The sequence below is a fragment of the Balaenoptera physalus genome, assembly GCF_965194825.1.
Source record: "Balaenoptera physalus genome assembly, chromosome: 1".
In the NCBI taxonomy this organism is placed as follows: Eukaryota; Metazoa; Chordata; class Mammalia; order Artiodactyla; family Balaenopteridae; genus Balaenoptera; species Balaenoptera physalus.
This window is the reverse complement of record NC_138882.1, coordinates 128,550,795-128,561,008: the sequence shown is the minus strand read 5'-3', so window position 1 is coordinate 128,561,008 and position 10,214 is coordinate 128,550,795. Positions and strand designations below refer to the sequence as shown.

At 35.4% G+C, this 10,214-nt stretch overlaps 1 protein-coding gene across 6 annotated transcripts in view; it reads left to right on the top strand.

Moving 5' to 3' along the window:
* The window catches only part of MIGA1 (mitoguardin 1), a 94,030-nt gene that overhangs the window by 23,260 nt on the left and 60,556 nt on the right, over positions 1-10,214 (top strand). For all 6 annotated transcript variants that reach the window (XM_082420132.1, XM_082420131.1, XM_082420133.1 and 3 more), the window contains exons 3-7: positions 6-183; positions 1,641-1,777; positions 3,617-3,743; positions 6,824-6,957; positions 7,701-7,824. In XM_082420132.1, coding sequence (XP_082276258.1) covers positions 6-183; positions 1,641-1,777; positions 3,617-3,743; positions 6,824-6,957; positions 7,701-7,824 — 700 coding nt within the window. The remainder of the gene's footprint in view (positions 1-5; positions 184-1,640; positions 1,778-3,616; positions 3,744-6,823; positions 6,958-7,700; positions 7,825-10,214) is intronic.

The following is a 10,214-nucleotide window of genomic DNA, read 5'->3' as shown; positions in this document are numbered from 1 at the left end:
TCCAGATCAAATTTTCGCCAGTAGCTAAAAAGTTATTTGTGGTAACTGCAGTGAGTGTTGTATCTGTAATTTTTCTGGCCCGTCACTTTAAAAGAAGACGTGGAAAGAAGAAAGGAAAAATATTACCATGGGAACCAGAGCATCTCATACTTGAATACACTAAAAGAGCAGCATCAGACAAAGGTATGTAGAAATAGCTGAATTAAGTCTGCAAAGGAAATTTTATATGTAAATCATTACTGGAGTGCAGTGATTTCAGTGTTTTAGTTTCCAAAATTTCCTTGCGTAATATTTAACTCACAAGTAATACAAATTAATTTTAGAAAGATTAGAAAATACAGACAAGCAAACAGAAAAAATCAAAATCACTTGAAATTCTGCTACCCAGAAATAAATACTGCTAATACTTTGGTATATATCTATCCATTTATATTTGCACTTAAATATCATATTGAGACATAAAATTTTATATTATATACAAGTAAATGATTTATGCATTTTAAGTAAAATTCATACCTTTTGTAACCTGCCTTTAAAATATTTTAACATTATGTAAGAATGTCTTTAAATGTCAATAAATATATCTCTGTGCTATCATTTTTAGTATGTATTTAATGTACAAATGTACTCTAGTTATTTAACCAGTTCCCTGTTGTTCTCTTTAGGTTGTTTTTCTTGCTTTGCATATACTTGTCTGGTTTATTTCCTAAGTTTATAAAGTTCTAGAAGTAGAATTGCTGGCCTTTAAAGGATCTATAGTTTTTGTTAGAGATCTGATACATATTATCAAATTGTTTCAATAGAAATAATTTATTGAGCATGCTGGATTTATTTTTGAATTTTAAATTATTTTAAATTTATTATTTGATTTATCATATGATTTTTTGATTTGTTGGCCCAACAAATAATTAATGAATGACTATTTTGTGCCAAGTGTAGTGAACATTACAACAATAATGATGCCTCTCACTTACTGATGTTTTATGAGACTTTGGGTACAGTGCTACATGCTATATATTCACTGTGTTAATTTAACCTTTATAACAATCCTATGAATTAGGACTATAATCCTATGTTATTGTTCCCATTTTATATCTAAAGAAACTTGAGATATGGAAAAGTTGAGTGACTTGCTCAAGTTCACATAACTAATAAGTGCCAGGATTTGAATTGAGTGTCTTAACTGCTGCGTTAAGATAAACTAAGGCACAGTGTCTGCCCTAGATGAATGGGTAGATGGTTAGGGGAGAGAGACGTATAAAAGACTGATTACAATATAATGTGATAAGGATAAAGTTTAGAGGTAATTCAGGAAAGAAGTGCTTATATTTTGTTAAATTTATAATTTGAAGGTTCATAGTTGCCAGTATTTTTATGCTGATTACAGTAGACCATTCAAATACCACCTTGAGTAATTGATGAATGTTTTAACCTTCATTTCAGAAGCAGATTTTAACAGGGTTAAAAACATTATATAAAGATGTAGATTTTAATAATGGTATACATTTAATAATTTACACAGTTGAGGGAAATGTGTTTTAAAATGAGCCCTCTGAATGAATATATAAACTTTGAAATTTTACCTGAAATGTATCATTGGAGTTATTGATACTTTTAATCTTAATATGTTTGTTTGGTAGGTTCAAGTTGTTCTAGTAGCAGACAGAATTTGACATTATCTTTAAGTTCTGCCAAAGACAAAGGATCTCAGTCTTATAATTATGCTAATGGAGGACTCTTCAGTAAATACTCAGGTTCTGCACAGAGTTTGGCCTCTGTAAGTAAAGAAAAAATTTTTATTAGTTTTTTCTTTTAACTTTATTTATATATCTATTGTTATCTATTGGTTTAAATGTCATACAGTTATAGATAGCTCTTAGTATGGAAAGAAGCTTAAGAAATCTGGTTGATCCTGTTTTCTTCAGGCAAGTAAAATTATCCTTTTGCTAAATATTCAGCCAGCTTGGTTCCAGGTTTTTTTGAGTTAAGTGATGTGGTCCCATGGGGTCCTCTGAGGATGATGTTGGTATGGAAGTGTTGCTTCAAAGCTAGATGTTCTGCAGAAAGCTAGAAGATGCAGCAAACATGGTACTAGGTCACAAAAATCACTTGATGAACCTGCCAAGTGTGGAGTTCTTCACCTCTTTCTTGACAGCATTAATAAAGTATTGATTGACAGGTGAAAAATGAAGTTAATATTCGTTTAAATCTAATGTAGTTTAAAAATTATTTTAAAAATTAGGTAGGATATGCATTTCCTACTAAATAAAGAAGAGGCAAAAAGCAAACAGTGAAAAATGTGCTCCTGATCCTCTCAATTCCCCTCCTTAGAGACAAACGTTGACAATTTCTTATGTGTATACTTCCAGGGAGAATATGCCTCTCCCATCATGTATATTCATTAAAAAAAAAAGTTTAAAAAATAAAAAAATACTTGATAGACTACCATAATCTGTTCCATACCTTGCTTCTGTATTTCGTTGGAATATACAGCTGCCCCATTCTTAAATGCCTAAAAATATACCAAATTTTTAAAGGCTATTCTGTGGTAGGAGCATCTAGATCAAAGGCATGCAGACTCTCAGTTCGTCTGTGAAACTGAGCAGGATAATGAAGTATATGCCCATTCTATAATCTGGGGTACCTCTGTGCTGAATCTTCTCAACTGAAAGTTGAAGCTGTTCTTGACTAGAGAAAAGGAGTTTTATGGTAATAGTATAAGTAAGAAGTCTTTAGAATCACTTTACTATATGTGCCTTAGCTGACCTAGTCATTCCACTGCCAGGGCTGTGAACCCAGATTTCTGCCTCTTAATGAGTGCCTCAGTGAGGGTCATGACAACAGGAGTGGAAAAGGAGGGAACAGGGTCCACAAAACTTGGTAACTGGATTTGAGAGGTGTGGGAAGAGAAGTTAGAGAAGACTTGTTATCTAGTTTGAGGAATTATGGAGATAAAAGTACTGTTAGTGAACTTGGGAGGAGGAAGAGTTTCTGTTGTGGGAAGATGCAGAGCTCTTTTTTGATATAGTCATTTTGAGATGCCAACAGAAGAGCCAAGTGGAGTCACCAAATAGGCAGGTGGAAAGGTGGGCTTAGATTTCTCAAAAGAGGACAGAACTGAAGTTCAAGATTTGGGAGTCATTTGCATAGAGGTGACTGAAATGATTGGCTCAGCGGACCTTGCTAGAGAAGGGAAGATGACAGAGGCTTTTCGATTTTCGTTATTACGTAGCAGAGAATCAGCATTGTAATAAGTTCTAAAAGGAAAATAAGCTAGCTACCTCAAATCAAAGTAGGTGTGGATAAAATTTATAAGTAAATACTTAATGACAGTAAACTATAAAAATAACTGCTTGATTTTTGATGGAAATATCTGATTTATGTTCAAAATATTGTTCTAGTTGTATATTTTTTGAGCAAACAAGGGTTCAGAATACTTAGGGCCTTATGACTCTTAAGTTTGACTGAATATAATCAGATTTATTTCTTCAGGTAGAAATTCCATGGGTTGTTATACCAGGATTAGGATTTACATAAATAATTTATAAATATAAAAGATCACAAAATACTATTACAAAAGAGATTTTGAAGTAACTTCTGTCCATCTTAATTTTAGGTCCAGAGTGTCAATTCTTGTCATAGCTGTGCTTGTGGCAATTCTAATTCCTGGGACAGAGCAGATGAAGATGATATTAAACTTGTTAATATTCCTGTGACCACTCCTGAGAACCTATACTTGATGGGTAGGAATAACATAATGAAGTTTTAAGATACTGTACTCACATTTAATGTGAAATGGAAGAATGATGAATTGTTCTAAGGGAAGCAACTATAATTCTAAAATGTTCTCATCTGTTGACTGTAGTCTGCATAACATAACATGTTGTGTTAGCTTCCTGAGGCTACTGTTAAAATTACCACAAACTTGGTGGTTTAAAACAATAGAAATATATTCTTTCAGAGTTCTGGAGGCCTGAATTCTGAAATCGTTATCACTGGGCTGAAATCAAGGTGGCATTTGGGCCATGCTCCCTCTGGAGGCTTGGAGGAGAATTCATTCCGTGCCTCTTCCAGCTTCTGGTGGCTTCAGGCTTGTGGCCACATGACTCTAATCTCTGCCTTCCTCTTCACTGTGTGTATCAAATCTCCCTCTGCCTCTCTTTTATAAGGATGTTTGTGATTGGATCTAGAGCCCACCAGATAATTTAGGATAATCTCCCCATGTTAAGATTCTTAATTTAATCACATCTGCAAAGACACTTTTTTCTTATATGGTAACATTTACAAGTTCCAGAGACTAGGGTCTGATATCTTTGGGTGGTTATTATTCAATCTATTACTTACCTAACCTAATCTGCTGACTTTTATCTAATGAATCTATCAAAATCCACTTTATGTAGTCTTTTATCTAGATATCATTTGTATTCTTCCTGTATCTAGAAAGGATTTTAGATAGAAAGAGGCCTGTGTTTACAGCTCGAACGTGAGCATGTCTAGAAAGTCTCACTGGAGCCCAGGAAGAGAACCAGAGACCTTAACACCAAATCAGATTCAAATGCATTTTCAAATCCTTTCCCCTGTTCTTCTGTACTCTATTTCAGGCTATATTCCTTTTAAGGGAAATGCATACTAACTAAAAAACAAAACCAAAAAAATCTTGAGGTGGCCTTGGCCAGTGAGTAGTAAGGGGATGGTGAGTTGGCAGAAGGACTGTGTGCCTGCCCGCATTCCCACACTCTAGAATAGTTAAAGACTATATCATCTGCCGTGACGTCACAGTAGCTAATCCTGCATGGGGTGGGGGGGGGGGAGATATAGGAGTAGTTCTTCTACCACCTTTTCCAGGTCTTCTGAGAATTAAGCTCACTATGTTTCTAGATTAACTATGCCTAGTAAACCTACACTCAACACTTCTGTAGGAATATTGAGAGTTAGAATTGAAGAGAAATAGAGTAAAACTAGGGAAGCTGCAGGGAGTCTCAGTGTCATAGAATTAGGATCGGTAGGAGATATTGTTTCAATTCCCACCTATTGTTTTAGTTCCCTTCACAGTGTTGATGACATAAAAAATATATTGGTAACATGTTTGAATTCCTGTTATAAAACTGCTGATATGTGACAGTTTGGGCCACGTTCTGCAGTCAAGTGAGACACAGTACTTCCTGAGAGGTAACTTTTATCTTTGGACAGCTCTGCTATTAGATAGTTCTTCCTTATATTTAGCCAAAATAATCAGAAGGATAGAGAGTGGATGGAGTGAGAAGAGGATGAAGGAATTAGAATTGTATAGCTTGGAAAAAGGAAGTCTTTTAAGTGAGCAAATTTTTTAGAAGGAAGATCCAGACAATGATTCTTTGCTACAGAAAATTAAACAATTTAAGGCCTACATTTCATTTAAAGAACATCTTATTTGTTTAGAGTTGTAGGTTCTCCAGATAACTGAAGAAATGATTTTCGAGGACAGGTATTCTCTAGCTACCATATCTTAAAAACATCTTCAGAATGACTTGGTCAGATTCTTAAGCAGCTTTTAAAGATCTTTTACTTTTATATGTCTAGAAAAATTGAGGTTTTGAAATATTTTGGTTTTGTTTGAAGTGCATAATTATTTTGGTAAGCCTTTTTTTAATTGGGAGAAAAAGAGGCACATATTCACCTCTTTTCCCACAAAAGCTTTCTATAAGGAGAGATATGAAATTCCTACTCAGATTGTAACCCTTTATTGGTTCTTCTTGTATATTTTTAGCTCTGGCCCAGCACTTTATCCATCCAAATCAGCAAGTTGGTGTCAAGGTGGTCTAAGACACCTTTTGGTGGAAAAAAAGATAGAAAAGACTTTATTCTGGACCTCTGGGCTGTTATCTTTCTTCTTAGCTTTACTGTCTCCTTCTGAGAACCTCTTGTAAACCTGATAGTTTCTTATCAACTAGTTTCTTCTATTTGCCCATCAGTTTTCTTTTTCATTTAGGGGGATATTTTGAAAGATAGTTATGTGACTATAAAAATTAGCCATTATTGTTAGGAATTTTGATGAATTCATGATATTTTTTTAGAAAAATCCCAAGCACCGTATACCTTTGAGTTACATATTTTAAAAAGGGAAAACATATTAGTCATTTCTCTCTTATTGTTGGTTGACTACATCTGTAGACCTGGAATGTATTGGGATATTAAGATTCTGCTAAGAAATGATGTGAGCATAAATTTTATTCTTTAGTGCCAAAATTACAGTCACACTGTGCCATTGGTGCTAACTGTATGAAAAACACTTTAGACCGAAAATGATTTTGGTATTCATTTCACTTATTTAAAATTGTTCTGTTCTTGGGACTTCCCCAGTGGCGCAGTGGTTAAGATTCTGCCTGCCAATACAGGGGACGCGGGTTCGATCCCTGGTCCAGGAAGATCCCACATGCTGCGGAGCAACTAAGCCCATGCACCACAACTACTGAGCCTGCGCTCTAGAGCCCACAAGCCACAACTACTGAAGCTGGCGCGCCTAAAGCCCAAGCTCTGCAACAAGAGAAACCACTGCAATGAGAAGCCTGCGCACCGCAACAAAGAGTAGCCCCTGCTTGATGCAACTAGAGAAAGCCCACGTGCGGCAACGAAGACCCACTGCAACCAAATAAATTTAAAAACTTTAAAAAATTAATAAAATTGTTCTGTTCTTGGGAAATCGCAGGCAGTCCAGTGGTTAGGACTCAGCACTTCCACTGCGGGGGCCTGGGTTCAATCCCTGGTTGGGGAACTAAGATCCTGCAAGCCGCGTGGCACGGCCAGAAAAAAAATAAAATAAAATTGTTCTGTTCTCAATTTTTAGGTATGGAATTGTTTGAAGAGGCATTGCGTCGATGGGAACAAGCTCTAACCTTTCGAAATAGACAGGCTGAGGACGAAGCCTGTAGTTCCATTAAATTGGGTGCGGGAGATGCCATTGCAGAAGAAAGTATAGATGTAAGGATGATTTATTTGGGAGTGGTCTTCATAATATTGGAAGAGTTGAACTATTTTTAATGTTGATTCAGTGTCCTTGATTTCTGTGGCATTTAATAGAACTTTTTTTTTTCTCCCTTGGGATTGTGTGGGGATATTTCTTACTGGGCTTTTCCTGTTCGGTTAGTTGTTAAACCCCAGATTTGCAATTCATCATTGTTTCCTGATTTTTCAAGAAAATAAAGAATTAAGCAGATATAATGTCTAAAGGAATTTTTTAAAAGTCTGTTTTGTGCTTTGGGTTTAGTTAAGTGCCATTATATTCATAAAAATCCCACAGAGTTAGAGCTAGACTCATCTAGGTTAGTGATTCTCAAATGGGAGCATGCGTCAGAAGCCTCTGAAAGGCTTGCTAAAAAATAGATTTGGGGGTCCCACCTTTAGGGTTTCTAATTCATTTCTAAGTTGCAGTTCTAACAAGTTCCCAGGTAATACTGATGCTGCTGGTTCAGGGACCTTACTTTGAGAACCTTACTTTGAGATCTAGTCCAACTCCTTAATTTTACAGATTACGAAATGGAGGTGATTTTAGCTGAGGCACAGCTAGAACCCAGGCCTCCTGACTTATATCACAGTATTCTCACCACCCAACAGTATTTTTTTATATCCCTCACTTTTCTGCCTTTCATTTAAAAGTGGAAAGCGTTTAGAATTTTAACATTAGAATCTAATATTTGCTGTGTGTACTTTTTCTCTCCTTATAGGATATTATTAGTACTGAATTTATCCATAAACTTGAAGCTCTGCTGCAAAGAGCATATCGTCTCCAAGAGGAGTTTGAAGCTACCCTAGGGGCATCTGATCCTAATTCCCTTGCTAATGATATGGGTAAGGTGGTTATTTTATATGGTTTTTATGAAATGTGTGATTTTATTCTTTTCTATTCTTGGAATCATTGGCTTAAGTATATTAATATGGTTACATACTTTTTAGAAAATAGCCAAGAGAAAAAGAGTACTATCATATTTATTGGTTTTTTCTTTCAGTTTAACTTTTCAAGTGAACTTTTTGACATAAATTCAAGTACTTACCATAGACAGGATTGTAACATTATTTTAAAATTACATTCTAAGTGAAAGAATCCCAGTTAAAGTGTTAGAGGGAGGAAAAAAATAATAATATAAAAATGGGACAGAGACACACTACCTCAGAAACGGGCACGTAGCTCATGACTTACATTTAAAGTATTTTAAGTCATTCTATTTCTTGCCCCCATTTCAGTTGCAGGCTACATTTTGATGTAAGTAGTCAATACATGTGTTAATATATACCATTACCTTTGTTTCCTACTTTAAAGAAAAAAGAACTTTGAAGAGACTTCTTCAGTGAAGTCTTCCAAGGAAAGAATGATTAAAACTGCTTCCGGGAGTTCCCTGGTGGCTTAGTGGTTAGGATCCTGGGCTTTCACTGCGATGGCCTGGGCTGGTTGGTGAACTGAGATCCTGGAAGCTGCCCAGCGCAGCCAAAAAAAAGCTTCCTTGACTTCAGTAAATCATCCAAAGAATGAAATAAAATAAAATTACATTATATATATTTTTTTGTTAAAAGTAATTTAAATTTTTTTATTTGAGGAGGATTTATTTTTCTAATAAAGAAAAAATTGTCAAGGCTTGTTAAGTTTTTCCACATTTATTTCTGAACATGAAGTACTGAAAGTGGCTGCATTTAGAGATGTTTACATATTTATATATTTTGAATTTAGGTAAAAGATTTCACTTGTATTAGAATTATGAATTTCTGTCTATATGTTACAGTGAGGGTTATGTGAAACCTCTCCCTTAATTTCAGTCTTTGCTTTTTCATACTGTTACTGTCACCAATAATTATTCATTAGACTTGAATGAATAGTTTTTTAATAGTTTCTCTGCTTTTGGCATAGGTATAATATTTTGACATGGAGATTCAGACCAGAAGAAAAGTAGACAGTATTCATGTCAACAAATAGAATTTGTCAAAGGTTTCTATTTATATATTTTTTTACACAACTTCTTTTGTAACTTATTAGAATGGCATTTATGATAGTAAGTAGGAAAAAGAACAGAGAAGCATTTTTGTAAATGAAGTTTTACTGGAGTATATAGTTGCTTTACAATGTTGTGTTAGTTTCTACTGTACAGCAAAAATGAATCGGCTATACATATACATATATCCTCTCTGTTTTGGATTTCCTTCCCCTTTAGGTCACCCCAGTGCATTAAGTAGAGTTCCCTGTGCTATACAATATGTTCTCATTAGTTATCTATTTTATACATAGTATCAATAGTGTATATGTGTCAATCCCAATCTCCTAATTCCTCCCCCCTCCCAGAAGCATTTTTAAAAGAAGTCAAATGTAAAAATGGGAATGGAACAACTAGAAGAGATAGCAAAGTGGTTAAGTAACAAAGAAAGCCACAGAGAAAAAGAAGTAGGAAAAAATTATAAATATAAGGAAGGAAGAGGAAAAGGGCCTGAGACTTTTATTCTTTTATTCTAGGAATGGAGGATTTGCCCTCACTGTTCTAATCTTCTGCTTGCAGTTTCTGTCTAGCCTCATGATAAGGATCATGTAGATGTGTAGTTCTTGTACTTGTTAGTCTTCTAATATGCATCTCGGATTTTGTTCTGTTTGGCATGCCCAGAGTTTCTTTTTTCTACTGTCCATAGAGGTTGGTGGAAACCATCTCTGATTTCTTCAGTTTATTAGGTAATAAAGGTTTTTTGGGTATTGCCCAGAGGGTCTGCTTTGGGTTTACACTGCATCTGGACAAGAAGACCCCTGGGCAGATGGCTTAATTTCTGGGGCCTTCAAGTTGTTTCGGAGGAAATTGTTGTTAATTTGGAACTCTAAATGGGTAAGATTTCTAGAGTGGGACTCATCATCAATCTATCCATTTGGTTAGCTTAGGTTTGTAATAAGTTCCTGACCCCACCCATGTCTTAACCTGAGCTGTCAGTGGCTACTAGGCTGGCTGGCTTTTCCCCGCAGCCTAGCAGTGCCTTGGCCTGTTATTGCCCTGGAGATTCCAGTTGACATGAAGCTGTTATATTTTGTTCCTTCTTGGGAATTATTTGGATGTTCTTCTATATCGCAAGTTTCCATTTTGGAACTTCTGGATTCAAAGAGCTGAATCTATGGCCAGGACTCTAGTAGGGAAGTAGTTCTGTTATATCTGTGATTTGATATTAATCAAAATTGCTTAGAAGTCGGTTAACTCTCCTCATTCTCTAAATCCAAA